General features: G+C 53.7%; 1 protein-coding gene across 12 annotated transcripts; it reads right to left on the bottom strand.

The window, feature by feature from the left end:
- Nucleotides 1–1046: 1046 nt before the first annotated feature.
- Sema6c (semaphorin 6C) lies at nt 1047–15455 on the bottom strand. Of its 12 annotated transcripts, none has more exons than XM_021656843.2 (21): nt 15153–15455; nt 13200–13249; nt 12348–12437; nt 11372–11537; nt 8841–8955; nt 8490–8553; nt 8293–8349; nt 7858–7959; nt 7561–7651; nt 7244–7363; nt 7017–7105; nt 6510–6727; nt 6129–6260; nt 5719–5871; nt 5359–5532; nt 4914–5060; nt 4565–4642; nt 4430–4485; nt 4221–4265; nt 3916–4011; nt 1048–3539 (listed from the first exon to the last, which is right to left on the bottom strand). In XM_021656843.2, the coding sequence occupies exons 4-21, from the start codon at nt 11481–11483 to the stop codon at nt 2509–2511; spliced, it is 2880 nt and encodes a 959-aa protein (XP_021512518.2). In that variant the 5' UTR covers nt 11484–11537; nt 12348–12437; nt 13200–13249; nt 15153–15455; the 3' UTR covers nt 1048–2508. The 12 variants fall into 12 exon arrangements, with proteins under 12 accessions (XP_060249106.1, XP_060249110.1, XP_021512518.2 ...); XM_060393120.1 differs by having other exon boundaries at nt 15163–15428; XM_060393123.1 differs by lacking the exon at nt 7858–7959 and having other exon boundaries at nt 1047–3539; nt 15153–15428.
- Nucleotides 15456–21971: the final 6516 nt, after the last annotated feature.

Consider the following 21971-nt stretch of genomic DNA (forward strand, 5'->3'; position numbering starts at 1 on the left):
ATCCCATTTAGAAGCTGGAAGATAACTGTACTTTAGCTCTCTTAAAAATAATAATAAAAAAAAAGGTGTGGTTTTTGTTCTTGAGACAGGGTCTCACCATGTTGCCCTGGTGGCCTGACTTGCTTCTGCAGACCAGGGCTCTGCCTCTCAGGTGCTGGCTGGCCAGTTTTAGTCCTTCACATAGTTATTTTTTTTGAGTTGGTTTTGAATCTTGTGTCTTAGGCCAGTCTCACACCTGCTTTTTGAGCCACCATTTTAGCCTTTTCTCCCTTCTTCCTTTCTTTTCCTTATTTCCCTTCTGATACCACCTTATACCACATTATAGCCCAAGCTGCCCTCGAATTCGCAGTGGACACCCTGCTTCGTTCTTCCAAAGCGCTGGAATTACAGGCAAGCACCACCAGTCCATGTTTGATGTCGTGCTTGAATTAGAACTGAGGGTTCTGTGTCAGTACATGCTCACGATGGCCTCCACCAATACCCTATGCCCCAAGCCCTCTCTCATCTCAGGATCTGTGTGTGAGAGCTTGCGGTGGGGGATGCCCAGGGCACACATGTGGAGGTCAGAGGATAATGTTAGACAGTTGCTTCCCTTTCCACCTTGAGCTGAGCTTCCGGCAACCTAACTAGGCAGGCAGGCCCTTTAGCCGCTGAGGCACCTTGCTCTCCCTCTTCTTCATCTTTTGGGAGAGACCAGCTATAACCCAGATTTCAAGATCTTTATGCCCTTTCACAGGGGTGTCCTACACTAGCCATCATATTTTGAAGAGATCAATGTAGCCTGAGGAATGAAAAAGACACTCCCTCCTTCAACTGTGCCCCAGCGCTGTTTAGGACACTAGCAACAGCTCGTCTTAGCTCAAGGTCCCCAAAGAGAAATAAACCGAACCTGACAAAAAAGCTCCAAGCTAAGAAATGTCAAACTGGGAAGGACCCTTGCCAATTAGCTTAATCTTAACTGAACTGCATTAAGAATCATTCAGAGAGGTAAAAACCTTGAAGGGAAAAATTTTTTCTAAGTCGAATTTACAATACGAAGAAAAACGATTGTCTAGGAAAAGCAGACTACAGACTCTGGCATACAGGGCTTAAACGAGTGACACAGGAGGAACCGCCGTTTCCCGGTTTCTCTTTCACAAAGCGTTTGCACATGATAGTACTTGAGCCTCTCGACAGTGTTATTGCAGATGAGAAAGGAGGCTTAAGGCAGAGTTATAGTCTCAAGGGTAAACAATACACTCCGGAACTATTTGGCCGAAACTGTTCTCAGCAGTTTCCCCTCCTCTCCACCAGAGAACTGGCGGCTTATTCAGCTGTAGGGCTTGGTCGGGCCTCTGGGAGGCGCCAACGCGAACCGGCCTGGCGCTGGAGCAGGGCGGATGCTGCCGCCACGCGCCTGCCAGATTCCAGCAAATCCTCCAGCGCAGCCAGCACCCACGGGAGGCTTTAAGTGGTCCTAGCGCCAGGGTGGTGGGTGGGAGAAGCGTTCCGGGCCATCCCTCCCTTTGGTACCCAGGATACCTCACAAGTATCTGCAGCCAGAGTAAAGGAGCATCGCGAGGGCCACAGCGAGCAGTCGCTCTAGCTAGCAGCTGGAACGGCCCTTGAGGGAACCAGTTGCTGGGGCACACCCCTGCCTCTCACAGGGCTCTTCTGCGGGTTTTTGTTTTGTTTTGCATCCTAAGGCTCAAGCAACGCAAACCCTTCCAAGCCCAGTTTTCTCTTTGAGGACAAGATTTGCTGATGTGAAATTCAAATCACGCAGCAGCTTCGTTTTATTTTTCCAAAAGTTCCCTCCCCCACCCCACAGCGTAAGCCGTAAAAAGGTGCCTGACCTCTATTCAGAAACGTGCCGAGTGCCTTTCCCCAGCGCCCCCCGTCTGTACCCCGCTACTCTCCTGGGCCCTGGCTCACCCCCCACCCCCACCAGGTCGCCTGCCTCCTTCCTTCAGGAAACCTTTCCTGATTAACCCCGGTGGGACAGCCGCCAAGCCAATTACTCCGGAGAGACTTGGGGGCCCGAGGTGAGGTGAAGGCAGACATTCAGGGGCGCGGGCACCCAGAGGGGCCGGGCGGGCCCGCCCTCCTCCCCCTCCCGCACCGCGAGGAAAGTCAGGCAGCGGCTGGGGGTGGGGGGACACGGCTGTATTGGGAAGACGGGGTGTTGGGGGCTCCTACACAGTAGGAGGAGGCACGTCCCGGCCCCACGAGGCCCGAGGACTCTGTACACAGCGCGCGGCTCCAGCCCCGGCCGGCCCGCCCGGGGCCCAGTCCGCGGGAGCCCGGAGCGGCGAGTTAAGGCAGCGTGGCTGGAAGGGGGCGGGGAGCGGGGGGCAGCCAGCTCCCCCGAAGTGCTGGCGCTCCGGGCGGCGAGCTCCTCGCCCCCCTCTCCGGGCCAGGGGGAAATACAGTCAATAAATAAACCGGGGCGAGAGGGGGGCCCCGGGAGACTCCGGGGGTCCGGGCGGGCCGGCGGCCTCCAGTCTCTACGGGCGCCCGCGGCTGCCGTCAGAAGTTGAACTGGCCGCCGTGCGGCGCGGGCGGCGGCGGGGCGGCGAGGGCCGGCTTGGGCGACGGCGGAGACTTGACGTCCACCCTCTTGAGGGAGCGGCCGCGGCAGCCGTCGGGCCGGCCGAGGTACAGGAGATGCCTCCCGGGCCCCCCGGAGTACCTGGCGTGGCCTCCCGAGGGGACCCGCGTGAGCAGAGCGGGCGGCGCGCGGTGCGTGGGGAAGGGCAGTCTGCGGCCGACGCCGACGCCCAGGCGCGGGGCGGGGGCCGACAGGGCGGGCCGTCCGCCGGGGGTTGCGCGCCTGCCTCCGGGCGGCACGTCGAGCCTCAGCGGCGGCACGCAGTCCCGCGGCAGCGGGCTGGAGTCCGCGAACAGGGCGGCGCCGGGCTCCGGGGCGGGCGGCCTCGCGGGGAACGGGGCGGGGGGCGGCGGCTCGGCGCCCTTCCTGGGCGGCTGCGGGCCGTGCAGGTAGCGCAGCAGTTCCTCCAGCGTCGTCACCTCCACCGCCTGCCCCGGGCAGCCGGGAGGCGGGGGCCTCACCAGCACGCGGGGCGCCGACCCGCCCGCCGCACTGCAGCCCCGAGGGCGGCCCGGGCCCTCGGAAGCGTTGTTCCCGTTCTGGTTCCACTCCCAGGGTCCCCCGGAGGCGCGGAGGTGCTTCACCGGCAGCTCGGGCGTGGACTCCGGGGTGGGCAGGCAGGCCAGCTCCGGCGGGGGCCCACCCTCGGGCGGGGGCAGGAAGGTCGTGTAGAGCTGGGGCGTCTGCGCTCCGTCTCCATCCTTGGGCGGAGGCGGGGGCTCAGGACCGCCACCGTGCAGCCGGGCCAGACTGCGGAGGGAGAGAGGACGCGGCAGCCCCGGGGTCTCGATGTCCTTGCTCCGAGGGCGATTCGCGCGACGACAAGCGCAGGACACCAAGAGGCCGGAGACGGAGGCGCCCAGGGCGAAGGCTGCCGCCACACAGGCCAGGAGGAGTGGGATGGGGATGGAGCGGTAGGCTGAGGCTTGGGGGAGGTCTGTGCGCACGCCTGCCGACCGAGAAGGATAGAGGAGGCTCAGCTTTACGGCAGGTGGTGCGCAGAACCGGCACTGGGGGGGGGGGGGCAACAGCAAGTTTTCATGCTGCTGCTCGCTTCATTCCAGTCTGAGTCATTTCCCGGGACCCCTAAACACACAGGCTAGAAGCATGGGTCTGCGGTATCCCCATACCAGGCTTAGCCCCTGTAGCCATGCCAAGAACAACTGTCAAACTGCAAGACACTGGCTGGGATGTCCAGCTGTGGTGAAGGGAGGTTCCAAACAGGTGTTAGTGGGCATCAAACACCAATCGGCACCCGGCTTAGAATTCTCAGAGACTCAGCAGGCCCACACTGCACTCCTGTCCCTCCCAGGTAACCCCCTTACCCTGCGTGTGAGCTCCAAGAGTAGAAGACTGGGGCCCTGGGTGGGCATCTCTGGGGGAACTGGGGGTCTCAGGGGAAGGGCCAGAACCCAGAAGCACTGGTAACAGAGACCAGGTCAGCACCAGTGAGACTTACGCTCTCCTGGCACCACCGAGCCCCCACCCCCACCTCTTTGGAACCCAGGAGCCCAGAATTCCAGTGTCTCCCTCTGGCTGTTCAAGGTGCTGCTCTGCGTATAGCCAAAACGGATACGGTTGTGTGGGCTACGCAAGGGGAAAGGAAGGACACTGAGGCCAAAAGACTCACCATAAGCAGAATCTCCAGGGCCAGACTGACTTCCGGTTGCGCCATCTATGGCAGAGAGAGTGAGAATGAGGAAAAGGGAAAGCTTCATGAAGAACTGACAGAGGTAACTGCGGTACAGAGAATGACAAATGCCCGAGCCTGGGGCGCTGTCGGCAGCCACCAGAGCCATATGCAACTTTGAGCTGTGGCTCTGGCCGTCCTGTATTTACCTTGGCAATCACCATGCTCCATGGATTCCTGGTTCCCAGTCAGATCAGCATCGGTCCTGGAAGAAAAGGGGGGTGGCTCACTGCGGCGCACACTTTGCCGAACAAGCTCCTCAGGAGCCGGGGCTCCTCACTCACCAGCCAGATCCCCTGATATTCACACAGCCTCTGAGTCGATGCCATCCGCAGTACGGGTCCTGGGAAGCCAGACAGCTCCTAGGGGAGACTGAGCCGTGTGAGGCCGGTACCCTCCACTTACCACAGCCCATGGCCGGTTCCACTCATCTTGCATTACAAGAGGCTCCTGGGCCTATACTTCCGTCCCCTCCACCCCAATCTGCCCCAGACCCTGGCTGCTGCCCACTTACTGACTACCCGTGGTACCCAACTCTCTCCTCCATTTTCTCGCCGCCCTCAAGACTTGGGGATTTTCCTGTGCTCCTCCTAGCCCAGGAAGCCTAGCCAGGCTTCCTTCGGTTCCTCTCACCTCTGACAGGCCCCATGGCGGGCACAGCGGCTGAGAGGGAGGTAGACAATACATCCAGGAAAGGCCACAAAAAGCCTGTGACCCTCAGTGTCCAGCTCCAGCCCTATGATCCGTCTTGCAGCTTGGGCTGAGCGCTTCCCACTGCACCTAATATGATGCCACAAGGAACTAGAATGGGGAAGGGGAGGCTGCCTTTTCCCCAGACGAGGCAGGTGGACAGAAAGAAGTGACAGCTGGAAGAGGTGCACAGAACAACTAAGCACGGCCCATGGCACCACCTTACCCAAGGCAGTGGAGCCTTTTCCCCGAGTCCCTTTCCCTACCGCAAGGCCTCGAATGCTGCCAAGCCAGCCCTGGACTATCCACCCACTTATCCCCGTTTCTCCATCCCCCACCAGTCATCCCACCTCTCTCCTGCAGGGACCCACCCCCACAGAGGACTCACCGGGCAGGGCTGTAGGCATTGATCTCTTCCAATATGACAGGCTCATGTTCCAGAGACTGTCCCCCTGGAGGCAGCACCTTCAGTACTGTCCCATCAGAGGAGCCAAGAAACAGGACTGTGGTGTTTCTGTGGGGCCCGGCCATGCCGTCCACAGCTACCTGGGTCAGTAGAGCCCTGGAGCGACAGGCTTCAGGTGAGGACCACGTACCTAGTACAGCTTGAGTATCTCAAGGACAGCCCAGATGTCCTGCTTCCCACTCCGTTATTCCTTCACAGTCCCCACCCCCACACCAACGTGATTTGTCTCCTGGGCCCCACAAGAGACAGAAGAGAGTGGCTGCGGCGGGAGGCAGTGGTTACCTGCTGGTGAGAGTGAGGAGGGGTTGATGGGTGGCAGGTGGCACAGCGGGATCCAGCAGTGGGTGTGCCTTGATGAAGAGCAGGACATCGTCAGGTAGGTCTTGAGAGGAGGAGAAAAAGGCAGCTCCACCCACACCTGCACAGGACCCTGGCCTGGTGGGCACATGGAAGGGGCAGCCTTAGGGCAGAGAACGGGGCTTAATTAAGCTATGTGTCCCCCTGTTCTCAGACACGGTTGGTCACCGTCACTCCCCTGCAGACAGACAGATGTGCACCATTGTTTCCCTTCCCTCTTGCAGCTCCTTAGTCCAACCCATGGTGGCCTTGTCCCCGGGCCACAGGGACCTTAGCCCTCTTCACAACCCAACATTAAGGGCGGGCCCCACAAAAGCCACCTGTACCCCGGGTACCTGGGTGAGGGGACCCTGTCCTCAGACACAGGAGTCCAGGCCCCATCCAGACTCCTCTGCTCCTTGAACTTGCCCTCAAACCCACGTTCAATATCATCCAGGTAGAAGGCGCAGACTGCAGACCCAGGAATGCTGAGGGAGCCAGAAAAGATGCAAGGTAGATGTTGACAGGGACTGCACAGCTCCTGCCAGGTGAGAAGTGGGGGCTGCCTGTGTGCACCGGGTTAGAGGTAGAGACTGGTGGGGGGGGCAGCCACTGGGGGAAAGGGGAGCCTGGGCTTGCTTGGCGCTTCCTCCTCAGTAGGCATTAAAGGGGATGCTGGACGGACGTTGGGGGGGAGGGGCTAGATAACTGGATCACACAGTTTGCTTGGTACCAACCTGTTGGTCTGAGTAGTGAAGACCCCAAAGAGAGCAGAGCGGCCATGCAGATTCACAGGCCCAGTTAAGGCCTGTAAGACGTCAAAGTAGAAGGTGGAGTCCCCAGGGACAGAGCAGTTGAGCCTCAGCTTGAGGAAGGACGTCCAGTGGCGATCCAAGGCCCGAGGAGAGCCACCCATGTCACGTTTGCACACCCGGGCTACCCGGGAAAACTGTACCTGAGAGAAGATATGGAGAGAGCCACGTGGCAGCCGCTTGACATGCGCGGGAAGAGTTAAGACCTCCAGATGTTAAGGGTCACAGCAAAGAAAGGGAATGGTATAACGGGTCAACTTGGGTCGAGATGAGAGTTATAGCCAGAAGATGAGAGCTGGAAGTTATGCAAAGGTATGTGGAGAGGGGCCAAGAGCCCTAGAAATTTCTTTTGGAGGTAAGAGTCAAGAACCTCCCTCAGGACCCAAAAGAACCCTCCAGCCATCCAGCTACCCCTGGTGTCCAATTCCTTACCCTCCCCAGGCGAGCATCTTCCACAGAAACCTCCCGGAAGAAGAAGTAGACGTGGTCTCCATGTTCCAAAGCATAGACAAAGTGTGGCTCTAAGGCAGAGGATGACAGGAAGGGGCTTCCGTATCTGCTGTCTCCCCCCACCCACCCACCCATAAACACACCCTCACCGCCCCGCGCAGCCCGGTTTCAGTCCCCCCGGGCATAGACTGCCCCCCAGGATGACTGACCTCGCAGCCACTTGGAGTCATACTTGGCAGAACGGAGCGGGGGCTGAGGTCCAAGGCTCCTGTAGACCACAGCGTCACTGGCCTGGAAGTCTGCTGCTGTGGCTGAGTACAAACTGCCCTCTGGAGGGATGAGGGGAGCGGGGTCACGGGAAGCTCAGGGTTCACAACTTGTCTCTCACTGCTGTGCCTGCGCATCTACCCAGGCCTGGTCCCAGCCCCTGCCTCCACCCTCCACTCGAGGACATGGAGGAAAGACCAAGTTGGGAGAGGAGCTCCCCCCAGCCACATGCCTGCTTTTCACATGCCCAGGCGCACACCTGCAAATATGGCCACATTGGACTGGGTGGCATCAAAGGGGCACCGAGCTTGCCCACTCAGCTCCTCACCCTCCTGCTGCAGTGATGTTATCTGGGGGAAAAGGAGGCAGATTCCTGGAACCTTGGGGTCTTAGAGTCTGGCCCTACAGCCCACTCCCACTCAGCTCCCTCCCCAGTCCCTTCTGCACTCTTGCATGCCAAGTATGCCCCGGCCTGTCCCCAGGTGCCCGTCTCTTCCCATCACACTGACTGTTTATTTTGGATTCTCCTCCCGGTCCTTTTCCTTGTACCCCATACCCTGTAGCTGCGGCACATGGGGCTGAATGAGTTTGTTCCACAGGCAAGGAGTGTCTGCGAGTCCCAGGGAACAAGAACACGGATGTAATTGTAGCATTCGTCCTAGGGAACCCAAAACTCTAGGTCAGTGACAGGCCTAGGACTGAAGTCAGGGCTCACAGGAAGTAAGGCTTGCTACTCTTGGGCCAGTCAGAGCAATGTGCGGCTAAGGTCTCAAGCTGTTTACTGGCGCTCTAGCCTTCAGCAGGTTCTTTGGTCTCTCTGAACCTCCCTTTTCTTTTTCCTGGGGTGTTTTAAAGGCAACTAAAAAGTGTGAATTCTGTTTCCTTCCCTTTGTCCTCTAGGCTAGAATGGAAAGGGAGTACAGAATGGTCATGGCGGCTCACTACCTGGAGGCAGTCCTCGCCTTCCCTCCAATTACACTCCAGTCCTCACCGTCAGCTTCCCCCGAACAGCACAATTCTCCATATCTTGGCTCCTCCATGTCAGAAACTGAAGGGAGAACAAGATGGGAGGTCATAGGGCAACCTGGACCCGTCCTTTTTATGTGCTTTTTCCAACCCACAGGACCTCCATTACACCTTTCCCAGCTTTGTCTCCCTGCCTGCACCTCCTCACATAGAGCCCCTCACCTTGTTGGGCACCAGCCCCTCCCCTTCTTCTTGGGCTTGAAGATCGAAGGAGAAAACGTGATCCCTGAAGGGTAGGTAAGGAGGGGTCAGAGCCCAGGCACCCCGCCTGAGCTCCTTAGCCCCACCTTACCCATGGTCACCTGCTCAGGGCCAAGCCACACAAAATCCCTACTCCCTAGCCTCCCCCTTTACTCCACGCCTTAGAATTTGTTCTCTGTGTCCAGGAATGTCCATGTCCCATGGCTTGTGCACCTGCATGTGTGCCCTGCAAGATGCTGCAGTGGCCATGCAGGTCCCATGTCTGCCCAAGAGCATGCATGTCTGCCCCACAACTGTGGTCGGCCATTTTACCGGGCGGCCACAAGTAAGGTCCGGTTCAAGGTCAGGAATCGCTGAAAGTCCAGCCCAAGCTCTGCAGCCACCGCATCACCCTCCAGGCCCCGGAACCAAGATAATGGAGAGGCACCTAGAGGGTGCAGAGGAACACTGAGGATGGCAGCCGAGGCAACACACACTTCCCGACTCCCTCCCCTACTGGATGAAACCCAGCCAAGGCTCAAAACAGCTAGGCATAGAGGTGCACACCAGTACTGGGAAATCTGAAGCAGGAGGACTGCTGGGAGTTCAAGGCCAGCCTTGGTTACATAGCAAGTACCAGGCCAGTATACAAGATAAAATGCTGCTGGGCATGATGGCGCACACCTGTAATTCAGCACTCAGGAGGCAGAGGCCGGCCTGGTCTACAAAGCGAGTCCAGGACAGCCAGGGCTGTCTCACGGGAGGAAAAAGGAAAGGAAAGAAAGAAGAAAGGAGACAATGAAATGGCCCTGGTTAAAGATACTGGCCACCAAGGCTAACTACCTGAGTCACCAAGTGAGGGCAGAGAACCAGTTCCACGTTAGCTGTCCTTTAGCATGAGCATGCCTTCCCCCCGCCCCAAATAAGTATTAAGCAAAACCACCAACTGAGCATTTAATTTCCATCAGGCAGTGTTAGTCATCTGAATGAGTTACCTTCCTTAATATAGTAACCTTATGAGTAGGCCCTCACACCGGTGGAGTGCACAGAGGGACTCCCATAACTACCAGGCAGGCAGCAAGGCTTCTATCAAGTCTGTCTGACTCCGGAGCTGAGCCAAATCCCTTCTTAAAACTACCTTTGTATTAGAAAGTCCCTTTCAAAGGGCTGGAGGTAGCTTAGTGGTTAAGCATGCATTGCTCTTCCAGAGGTCCAGAGTTTGATTCCCAGCACCCAACCAACTCTAACTCCAACTCCATGTGACTTCCATGAAATTAAAACATTCTATCCCCCAGGTAAGTAACTAAAAAATAGCTTGAAGAACTCCCTAAAACTGACCAGATTCACTAAGCCTGCTCCCTGCCAAAGTAAACAATGAAAGCTGAGATCCCACCCTCCCACCACAGCAAAGAAGAAGCTTCAGAGTAGGAAAAAACAAAATAAAACAAAGCAAAACAAACAAATAAACAAACAAAACCCCTCTGAGACCAGCCCAGCTGCCTGGAGGAGACTAACAGCGGCTCCTGGAAAGCATGCTCTCCAGTCTGCTGAGCTGCCTGCAGGCTGTGCCGTGAGCCGCCAGCTTTTCCAGCTTTGGGGAGCTGTCGCCCATGCTGGGGTGGGTTTTGGTGATGCCACTGTCCTTGAGTCATTTTTGTTCCTGTAAGTGACCCCTCACCCATATTCCTGTAAGTAAACCCAGAAAACTTATTGGTTCACCAAATTGGACTTTGACGGTATCCATACTTTGGTCTGCCATAGCCTCCCTGTCTGGGCTGAGTAGACAAGAGTGGTTCGTCTCCCCAGGAAAAGTTTGTCATACCATAGCTCCTGCACACACACACACACACACACACACACGCATACACTTCTCCCACACCTCTTCAAGTCCTCCCCTCAAGACTTTTCACCACTCCAAGGTTCCTCCTCTTCTGACCAAACTCCATTGTCCACCTGGTCTGGGCATGGAAGCCACAGGTATTAGTGTTTAGGGGAAACCTAGGGTTCAAAGATGACTTAATGTCCACAGAGTGCTGAGAGCTGTATCTGACGTAGTGTTTGCTATTCCTATCTGTCCCCCAACAATCACTCCCAATAGCCCAACTGAAATTACTCCAAACCCAACATCTATAACACAGACCTGAACAAATGAAGATTTTTCTCAGAAAGGGTGGGTTTATGGTTTCTGTCATGGGGACACATTGGCTCACTGGTGGGCAGAGAGGGAAGTAAGAGGTGTTGGGAGCCACCAAACTGGCAGAGGACGCCACTCAGTAGCTAAGAATAACACACAAACATGAAGTGCTTAATTTGGGCCAGACAGTGTTCTCAGGACTCTGCCTCATTTGTGTTCCATCTATTATCTCACTTACTCTCTAAATAACTCCGTGAGGTAGAACACTATGATTATCATCTTTCTTTCACAGATATGGAAACTGAGGCAAAGAAAGGTTATATAACATTAACCGAGGTCACACGGCTGGTGAGTGGCTGAGCAGGGATTCAAACCTTCTATTGTTTGGCTGTTGAGACAGGGTCTTGCAGTGTAACCCCATCTGGTCTGGAACTCACTACATAGTTCAAACTGTCCTCAGACTTGTAGCAATCTTCCTCCCTCAACCTCCCAAGTGAGCACGCACCATCATGTCACCCTAGAAGTCACATTCTTAGCCACCTAGCAACACCACCTCTGAGTGAAGAAGCAAAGCCGGGGGATGACGAACTTGTGGTTCCAGCTCATTCCACCTGTTTGTTTCGCTTTGCTTCCTTGAGACTGCTACCATTCCCACACCTTGCCTCCTCCCACATAAGGGTCTTACTCTCTACTTGCTTCCCGCAGAGCGTAGAGTGGGTGGGGCACTCACCTTGTAGGTCAGAGGTCAACAGAGGGGTAGGGTCCTGGGGAAAGGCGGCCTGGGCATGGGGGAGTGACAGCAACAGCAGCAGCAAGGGCATGGAGTGGAGGGCACGGGGCATCCTGTGCGGGGCAGCTCAAGCCCCAGGGGGTACCCCCTCACCCATATGCTGGCCCTGAAAGGGGAGACAGAAAAGTGGGGGAAGGGACTAAGTTCTCTCTCTACCCTTGTCTGAGGCAGACTCCTCCCCAGGTCTATCCCCAGAAGACCCTGTGGGGTGGGGCAAAGAACCATCTCCGCCTCACTCCCAGCCAGCTGTCGCTGTCACTCAAGGCCCTTCCCTCTCCAACTGGGCTGAACTGGTTGGTGTGAAGCCTGCCGGTGTGACCCCAGGTAAGGACAGAACAGATCACTGCCCCTCCCAGCCTTCCCTCCTCACTCCTGCCTGGGTCTGGGATAGGTGACACCTCCTGGCCCCCCTTGTGCTAACCCCTTCTCAGCTATAATTAGATACTGAAGCCTTAAAATTATAAATAGTGACTCCTTGGCACTAGGAGGAGGAAGAGGACACCGAGTCTGCTCTCCCCTCCCCTCACAGACCCCCACAGCACCCTGGGAGTAATGCAGGCACTGAGCCCAGGCAGAGGCAGCTGTGCAGCAGCCATGGTCCTGTCTAGGGCTGAGAAAGAACAGAAGGAGAGGGACAAACAGCCTGGGGGTCACTGACCCAGCCTAAGCTCAGACTTCAGGGCCATTCCCATTGCCGAGGAAGAAGCTGGGCAGGGAGGGAATGGGGGTGTGCATGGAGGGCCTGTCTTAGCCAAAAATGAATCTGCATCAAAGCCAGATCAGAGGCTAAATATAGCTCTGGCTGCAGCTGTCTCCTCGACCACTGTGCCCCCCCCCAAGCCTGGAGCCCCCTGTTGCCTCCCTGGCTCCTAGGAACCAATGCATGTTCTCAATGTGGGGAGAAAAGCAGACCCACCCCCTATGCAGAGCGAAGGATAGAAAGGACCAGTAAGAAGAAGTGGCTGAACGTGCCCCGCTTGCCCCTTCTTCCCTCATCAGGCTGCCTCTGAAATTGAAATATAAATAATTCAATGACAGGCAGTTGTAGCCCAAAGTCCAAGAAAAGATGGATACGGTGAAAGGAGTGCTGACAGGTCTCCTTCCCACCCCCAGCATCCCCCAGCCAGCTGACCCTGCTTGGACCCACGCTGGGTGCATACCAGCCTCCTGCCTTCCCTTGAAATTAAAGTGAGGGGCTGAAGAGGCTCCATTAATCAGGTCAGGGAGCTAGCAGTCCTTTCTTTTGCGGCGGATGACAACACGCCTTGGTTGTCCACTCCAAGTCGTCTAAAGGAGAAACTCTGGGCTTACAGGGCAAGCCTCCTGCCATCTCCCCCATAATTCCACTCTTGAAGCCAGGACCCAAGTGTCCACCCAAGCCCAGTCTGGCGTCACTGGGGGGGAGGTTGACGTCAGGTGGGGCCCCAAGAGAGCTGGAGGAAGGGACAGGGTAGAAACACCTAATGATGACCCCCCTTTCCCCAGAGGCAGAGCAGTTAGCTAGCTAAGGACCCCTCCCTTGAAAGGCCAAGCCTTCCTCCCTCCCCCAACCCATGTTTCCAGATGCTGGTACTCCCAGGAGAAGAGAAAGGGGCTCTCCTATGCTCACCTACCTGTCCCCACTCAAGTTGCCCTGGGCAACTGCTGTTTTCACCCTGGAAACAACTTTGGTCTCTGGCAAGTAAGGATAAGAGCCAGACCCTCTTTCTGGTCCCTGGCGGAGACTGATTCTATGCCCTACACTCAGCAGTCATTGCCTGCTCCTTACCTGGGGTGGTGGGTCCTGTGGGGGATGAAGGGAGATAGGAGCCCTCTGATCTAAGGGAAGAGGGAACAAAAGAAAGGAAAACACTACATTACATCTCCCTTACCACATCCTTTAAAAGTAAATGTGCAAATTTTGGGAAAATCTGTTGAAAACCAGTTTCGGGGAGACTCATTTGGGGGGGGCACATTTTGTTTGGTTACAAAATGAGAGTGGCTTCGCGCTGGAAGATATGAGGGTGTCATATTTGGCCAGAAACTCTTGCCACTGCAGGACCAGTCTTGGGAAAAGGGTGGTTTGGGAGTTGTGGGGCCTGATGACCACTCCCATGTTAAAACCTTCAGAATCCAACAGCCTTCCTGCAAAAGCGCCCTAGCTAGGGACAATAGAAGCTAATTTGCATCTAATTTGCATGCTCTTCATTACCAAGCAAAATGCTCTGATAGCAAGCACCCTCATCCCCTTATTTCCAGAAAGCAAGCCTTGCTGACCTCCCACCTAACCTCTCACACTAAGGACCCCCAACATACGCTCACTTTAAGCTGGGTTAGTCCAGCCTCTAAAAACACTTGGTTGGCCTTTTCCTTGGCCTACTAGACTCGAGTATGATACATCTTTAAGAGGGCTTCCCATAGCTGTTTGGGGGAGCAACATCTGGGTGGCTCCTATTCAGTCCCTGGCCTGGGGACCGGCATTCTGTGACCTGGAGAAATCCCAAGGAGAGACCTGGCCACTCTCCTTTCGGGTCCTCCCCTTGATAGAAAGATGAAACAACCCCCTTCTTTCATCTTAGCCCGTGCAGCCACCTCTGGGGAGTGGCCGAGGTCATAGCCGGTGTCTAGAAAAGCTGGGGAAGGAATGGGGAGGCCGGCCGGGGACAATAGCAGGAAGCCATAGGCATGGTCGCCAGCCCCAACCCACCTTCATTAGAAGGCTCAGGGGTGCGCTGAGTCTCAAAACCCTTTCACCCTACCCCTGGCTCTCAATCCCAGGCTTTGTACTTAGCCTTCCTCCCTCCCACCCGCCCCCATCGCGATAAACCAGGTGTCTGGAGCTTCGAGTGCGCTTAGCGTGAGGTGGGCCTGGGGCCAGGGACTCGACGTGTTTTCCCCTCACTGGATCGGGGCTCCGACGAGGGGCGGGTAGCAGCGTCTGGGCCGGGACCCGGTCCCAGAGCCACGTTAGCGAGAGGAGGGGCTGGAGGGGCCTTCAGGAGCGGATGAGAGGGAATCGGCTCTGGGGTTGGGGAACAGAGGCGGGTCTCCTAGTCCAGGGAAACAGAGGTTGAGGCTGGGAACAGCCGAGGGCGGGCCCTAGGCCCGCGCGAAGCGGGTAGGTGAGCTGGGATGCTATCGCCAGGCCCGCTCTCCTCCGTGGAAGACCAGCCTAACAAAGCCCCGGGCGGAGTTGAGGTGAAGCGTGGAGGTGGGCGCGGGGACTGAGGCTTCTCCGTGGTCCCACTCCTGGACCCTTTGCCCAAGCCGACCCCTCCCCCTGGGAGTGCTCAGACTTCAGCTTGCACAAGGACGGCGAAGCAACCCTGACACCAAAGTCCAGAACGACTTAACCCCCTTCCCATGCCCGCGGGAGCATCGAGGAGCTCTCCTTCTCCACAGGTCTCGGAGCCTCAGTTTCCCGCGGGGGAGGCAAGGTGCTGGGCTTTCCACCCTCTGCATCGTGCGTGCCTCAAACAAACAAACAAACAAACAAACAAAAATCCCTCTTTCGTGACCCCCAACCTTGCGGGACGGAACTGAGACCAGTGGGAAAAGAAGCCTACAGCCTGCGCCCAGCAGTGCAGCTGGGCTCGGCCGCGGTCCCCTCCTCCTCCACGCACCCTAACTCCGCTGACCCTTTCTCTGCCAAGGCACGCTGGACTCACTCGGGTCCCCGTGACACTCAGAAGCCTGACCCCTCTTGCGGCGCTCCTGCCCCTCCCTGAAGCTACACCCCTACCCCAAGGTACTTGCTCGGAGATCCGGGTCAGCGAGGTCCAGGGAGCCCCCGGCGGCTCCTTGCTCCGCGCCGCGTAGAGTTCGCAATCCGTGCTTGGGGCTCGGGCGAGATGCGACGAGAGTCCCGTCAAAGTGGTGCTTCGATTTGGGCTCCAGGGCGCTGTCAGGTTGCGGGAGCCTTAGGTGCGAGTGGAAGCCCCTACTCTCGCTGCAGATCCGCGGAGGAAAACAATGCGACCGCCCGGAGGTCTGGGCTCGGCCCCAGCCGCCCCGCCCGCCTCCCAGCCGGACCCGCCTCCAGCCCGCCTCTCGGCCCCTGCGACCAATAGAATCCCCAGCTGCGGGATAGACCCCGCCTTCTCGCCACCTCTCCACCAATAGTACTGCAGGGGGGTGGGGCGCCGAGCGCACGGTCCACCCAGAGCTAAACGGAGAGGGTGAGCAGGAGACCAGAGTCAGGCTGGAGATGGAAAGAACCACGGACAGTCGCTGAGACTCGGACACAAGACACACACACACACAGACACGTACAGGCTGACAGAGAAGAGGCCCTGTGCAGAAGTGTCACAAACAGGAAGGAAGACAACCGGAGAAGAGAGACAGGAAACCAGGGGGCCTCAGCTGGGCTGGGCTGTCAGAGGCTGCGCGATACTTGCTCACTTCCATCAGCGACTTAGGCGACCCTGCTCTCTAGGGAGCCTCCCGCCTTGTCCCTCCGCTTTTCTCCTTGCTAGGCTTCTTGCCTGCATCTTTTCTTTTTGCGTCCCCATGTGCTCTCCCTGGCTCGCGTTCATCCTGACCCCAGTAAGAAGGCCTTCATATAGTTTGGGGGTGGAGGCCTGAGAATGGAAAGTGTCCTCCAGTTTATCGTGCGCCCATCGTCTCCTCCCCTCCGGCTTCTGCCGTCAGACAGGTCAGCCTTGAGCCACCATGCCGGGAACTCAGAAGTCTGAAAGCTAGGGGGCTGGCCGTCAGGAGACAGTTGGTTGACAAAAGAGGACAGGTAGGAGGGCTGAAGCGCAAAGCCAGGTGGGAACCAAGACTAACTGATTCAGAGACATACGGAGACATGAAAGGGAGAGAGTGAGCAGCTGCCCCAACCCCATGAATACGAGATTAGTGTGCCCCACCTCCTCAAAGGGTCCTTGACATCCCTCAAAACAGCAAATCTGCTCCTTGCCCCCATACCCCAAATAAAGGGCCTTTGATTCGGGAAATGCCAGTGAGGAGAAAGAATAAGGCGACTTCAGACAATACTGCTTAGCTTCCACCTTGGCTTTGCCTGATAAGATTTTTTCTTGTGTGGGGCTGGAACAAAGGATATTTTCAAAATTCCCTGGAATGTAGGTGGCTGGAAGACATTGGCATTCTAAGATAGTGTTGTCTGAACGGCACTTCCACCCACAGCTTGGTCTCTGGATTGGGGTGGGGGGGAATGGAGTTACCAAATTCTACACCAGCCTTAACTGAATGGGGGACCGAACAGAAAAATACACCGCCAACCAGACTGTGTTGTGTACTGAATAAGATTCACACACAGACATGGACAATAAGAGTCAAGACAGGCTCAGGGATTTAAGGTCAGGGGAAGCAATGAGATAAACAGAATGAGAAAAGAATAATATCCACACACGGGATTAACGGCTGAGAGATCTTGGATCCAGAGTGATTTAGCAGACGGTAAAACTAGGAAACATAGGCCAGCAAAATGGCTTGATGGGTAAAAGCTTTATTTCAAAAGCCTGAGGACCTGAGATTAATACCCAGAACCCATGGTGGAAAGATAGAGCCAACTCTCACAAATTATCTCTGACTCTCACACATGCCGTAATGTTTACACACATCACACACATAAGCAACAATGATTAAAAAAAAAAAAACTAAATAAAAATGATAATTAGGGAAGGGCATAGTGGCTCAGGACATAGTAGCTAGAGCCTTTAATCCTAGCACTTGGGAGGCAGAGGCAGCCAATTTCTGAGTTCAAGGCCAGCCTGGTCTACATTTAAGAGTTCCAGGACAGACAGGGCTACACAGAGAAACCCTGTCTTAAAAAAAAAAAAGGCTGGGGTGTGACTCGGTTGGTTTGGTAAGGTGCATGCACAAAGCCGTGGCTCCAGCGCCGGCAGTGAGGCAGCTGATCCTGGTGTTGGTAGCCTCTACCGTATCCCAACACTTGTTAAGTGGAGGCAGGAAGAGCAGAGGCTCAAGATTACCCGTAACTACATATTTGAGTAAAACAAGACCTATATTTACTAAGAGATTAGTAAGCAATACCAGGACTGGAGAGATGGCTAAGTGATTGCTCTTTCAGAGGACCGGAGCTCAGGCCCCAGCACCCTTATGTTGGCTCCAACCACCCACAACACCAGCTACAGGGGATCCAGCACCTTCTTCTGACCTTTCTGGGCACCAGACACACACGCAAGGAAACGCTGTTTCACACCAAGTGTGGTGGCATACATCTTGAAACTCAAGCACAGGGGAGGCAGAGGCAGGAGGATCTCTGTGAGTTTGAGGTCAGCGTGGTCTACATGAAATCCAGGATAGCAAGGGTTACACAGCGAGATGATAGAGCCCATCTCAAAATAAATGAATGAAAACCAATGCGACAAAATATATATACTATATATAAAATAAAAATACTCATGCACATAAAAAATTTTAAATCTAAATAAATTTCAAAAGTAATACCAAAAGCTAGCCATGGCAGTACTGTCTAGAACTCACACAGGTGGAGTCCCCCAGAGGATTTCAAGGTCATCTTAAACACTTCTTGGTGTTTGCAAGAAAAGGTATTGGATACATTTTAATTACTTTTTTTTTTTCCAGTGATGAGGAAAGAAACTCAAGGCCTTGATAACATGCTAAGTAAACATTCTAACACTGAATTTTATTCCCTGCTCATTGCAGATATTTTATCTTGAGAGACAGGGAACTTTGATGGGAGTCTGCCTGAAGAAAGGAGAAAATGTTCCTAAAAGAGACGTCGTTTAAATAAAAGTTTTTTCTTGGTAAGCTTGGAGGCTGAAGAGTGAACAGCAAAAGGTCCTTTGAGGCTCATGAGTGCGAAGGACAATGGTTCTGAGTAGGGGATAGCAGAAAGGAACTGGTGACAGAGACCTCGAGCACCACGCAGACTGGCTAAAACAATGTGGAAGGAGTGGGGTGTGTTTAAGTTCTTTAGTAAGGGACTGACTTGTCAAGGTCTCTTGCTCTTTTTGTTGTTATTAAGAAAGAAGATGGGGCTGGAGAGATGGCTCGGTGGATAAGAGAACTATTGGCTCTTCTAGAGGTCCTGAGTTCAATTCCCAGCGACCACATGGTGGCTCACAACCATCTGTAACTCCAGTTCCAGAGCATCTAATGCCCTCTTCTGATCTCTGTGGCCACCATATGCACATGGCATATGCATGAAGGCAAAACATTCATCTACATAAAAGAAAATATAGACTTTTTTTTTTTTGAGGCAGGTTCTTCAGGCATAGCTTTGGATGTCCCAGAGCTCACTTTGTAGACCAGGCTGGCCACGAGCTCACAGAGGTCTGCCTGCTTTGCCTCCGGAGTGCTGGGATTAAACGCGTGCAATACCATGTTGTATCTGTACCGCTCACAAGTTCCTATCTGGCACAGAACCAGCACACAGCACATGTTAACTTCTTTCTCAGGTTTTTAGAATTGTGCCCGGGTACATGTGCACACACGAGCCAGACTCTGTGTGAAGGTCAAAGCTGGTTTTTCCTTCCATCTTGCTGAGGCAAGGTCTCTCTGTTTCCTCTGCTGCGTTGTGTAGTCCAGGCTTAGCTGACAGGATTCTCCGGTCTTCACAGCTGCCTTGGGTGTGTGGGCTCCAGGATGTGCCTCTGTTTCTGCACCCTAACCCTGGATCAGCAGGATCCTGTGGTTACATCACCCCTCCCACTGCCCTGATCACCTTCGACTCCTGATCCTTCTGCCTCTGCTTACCCATGCCAAGCAAAATGGTATGAGCTGTTAACACATTAACTGAAGAAATTTTTTTCCTACCTAGGAACATAATTCTACATCTTCATTTATTGGAGACCGAGTCTTGACTTGTTGCTCAAACTGACCGAGGAAGGTTTGTTTTGTTTTAATTTATCTATTTTTGTTTTACTTACATTGGTGTTTCGACTATGTGTATGCCTGTGTGAGGGTGTCAGATCCCCTGAAACAGGAGCTGCAGACAGTTGTGAGCTGCCACGTGGGTGCTGGGAATTGAACCTGGGTCCATCTGGAAGAGCAATCAATCTTCTCAACCGCTGAGTCATCTCTCCAGCGCCTTCTCTTAAGCCTAGGTGGGTTTAAACAATCTTTCTGTCTCATTCACTGGAGTAGCTGGGACTGCAGGGGCATGCCGTCACATATTGAGATGGGTATGCAGCGCCAAGTGTGACTCTGATGATAATCATTCTGAGAGAGACTGGCCTCAGACTGTCTTCCTGTGCTGGTATTACCATCCGAGCCCTTCTTTCCCTCTTCTGAGGCAGGGTTTCCCTGTCCTTCATTTAGTTTTTAGATTTATTTTATGTATATGTTTTTTTTTTAAAGATTTATTTCTTTATTATTTTTACAGTGTTTTGCCTGCACGCCACAAGAGGGCACCAGATCTCACTATAGATGGTTGTGAGCCACCATGTGGTTGCTGGGAATTGAACTCAGGACCTTTGGAAGAACAGACAGTGCTCTTAACCTCTGAGCTATGTTTCCAGCCCCCTCATGTGTATGTTTTGTACACATGCATGCGGTGTCCACGGAGGTGAGATGATGCTGGATCCCCTGAAATTGAAGCTATAACTAGGTGGGATGTGTGTGCTGGGAACTGAAGCCAGGTCCTCTGAAAGAGCAGCCAGTGCTGCTAAGCCATCTTTTTTCCTTTACTTTTAATCCTTTTTGTTTTTGTTTGCTCATTTGTTTGATTGTTGTTGTTGTTGTTTTGTTTTATTAAGACAGGGTCTCACTATGTAGCCCTGGAACTCACTAGACCAGGGTAGCCTCAGAACTCAGAGAGATTTGCCTGTTTCTGTCCCCCAAGTGCTGGGATTAAAGGCATGCACCACCACACCTGGCTTTTATTTTCCACCTATGTTTTTTCTTCATTGTGTGTATGTGTGTTCCAGTGTCTCTTGTGAGATTTTTTTGTTTGTTTGTTTTGCTTTTCTAAAAAAGATTTATTTATTTACTTTTACATATGAGTGCTCTATCTGCACATACACTTGCATGCCAGAAGAGGGCATCGATTCCATTATGCCACCATGTGGTTGCTGGGAATTGAACTCAGGACTTCTGGAAGAACAGACAGTACTCATAACTACTGAGCCATCTCTACAGACCCTCTTTTGAGATTTTTAACACTTGTATGTGATCCCAGCATTTTGGAGGTATAGGCAGCAGAATCAGAAATTCAAGACTATCCTAGGCACTATGAGACCAGTATTAAAAAATAAAATAAAATCAAAGCAGGACATGGTGTTCATTCCTGTAATCAGAGTTTTTAGGAGGCTGGAGATAGGGAGAGGATTGCTGGGAGTTTTGGGATAGCCTGGGCTACAAATGTGAGAGACTGTCTCAAAACAAACAAGGGCCGTCACTGCAGCTCAGTGCTGAAGCGTTGCCCAAAAACACTCAAAGCAGTTTTTTTTTGTTGTTGTTCAGCCCCTACCATCAACCAGAAAAACAATCAAGATTTCAGAGGGCATGGAGTATCAAAAACAGAACATAACCAAAGTTCCAAACTTTCTCTTGGTCCTTATCTGCATTTAGTGTGTGACTTCTACAGTCATAAATCTTTGCTGGATTATTTTCTGGATTCTCACTAGTCCTGAAGAATTTTTCTTTTCGCTTCCACCAGTCCTCAGAAATTGTCATCAGGGCTCCCAGTGACCTCCTGGTCACAATCAGCTCTTAAGCCTTTATCCCTTTGTCCCCTTTATAGCATTTGACCCCACTGACCTCTCTTTCCTTCCTTGAAATTCTCTCCTCTTTGACCTCAGAAGGTTCTTTTTCTCTTGACAGAGACAAGTAGCTTGATAAACATTTCTTAAGTCTGTGAATGGTTTCCTCAACCTCTACTTTAGTGTGGGTGGTCTCTGAGGTTACATCTTTAGGCACCCTCTTTTACTGTGCATTCTTTCTAACTGATAACGCCCAGACCCCCTACAATGACTGTCTGTGAACCACTCAGCAAGAAGTCCAGCTGTCCAACGAAGGTCTTCATGTTGAGTTTAAGTCCCACAAAGATCATGATTTGTTGGGTATGTCCATTTTACTTTTTTAAAAATGTTTTATTTGTTTTTATGTGCATTATTATTTTGTTGTTGTCCTGAGTTACAGATAGTTGTGAGCTGCCATGTGGGTGCTGGGAATTGAACCTGGGTCTTTTGGAAGAGCTGCCAGTGCTCTGAACTGCTGAGCCATTTCTCCAGCCCAGTCAGTTTTACTTTCAATATGTATTCACTACTCATTCTAAAAACATTCTGGGCACACACCTTTACTCCCAGCACTCAGGAGACAGAGGCAAGTAGATCTCTGTGAGTTCCAAAGCCAGCCTGGTCTATATATAGTGAGTTTCAGGCCAGCCAAGGCTACACAATGCAACTGTCTCAAAAAAAAAAAAAAAAAAACCTAACTAAATAAGTAAAAACAGTAAATGTGCTTTTCCTGTTCTCAGTCATAGTGCAGGATCAGGTTGCAAAGGAGAGCCAGTGCAGGAACTTTGTATACACAGGCTTGGCCTCAAAGTCTGCGAGTGGGAGAGTGAAGACAGACTGACCTGGGCAGCCACAGCCAGACACCAAAGCAG

Source organism: Meriones unguiculatus, chromosome 10 (genome assembly GCF_030254825.1).
Source record: "Meriones unguiculatus strain TT.TT164.6M chromosome 10, Bangor_MerUng_6.1, whole genome shotgun sequence".
Taxonomy (NCBI): domain Eukaryota; kingdom Metazoa; phylum Chordata; class Mammalia; order Rodentia; family Muridae; genus Meriones; species Meriones unguiculatus.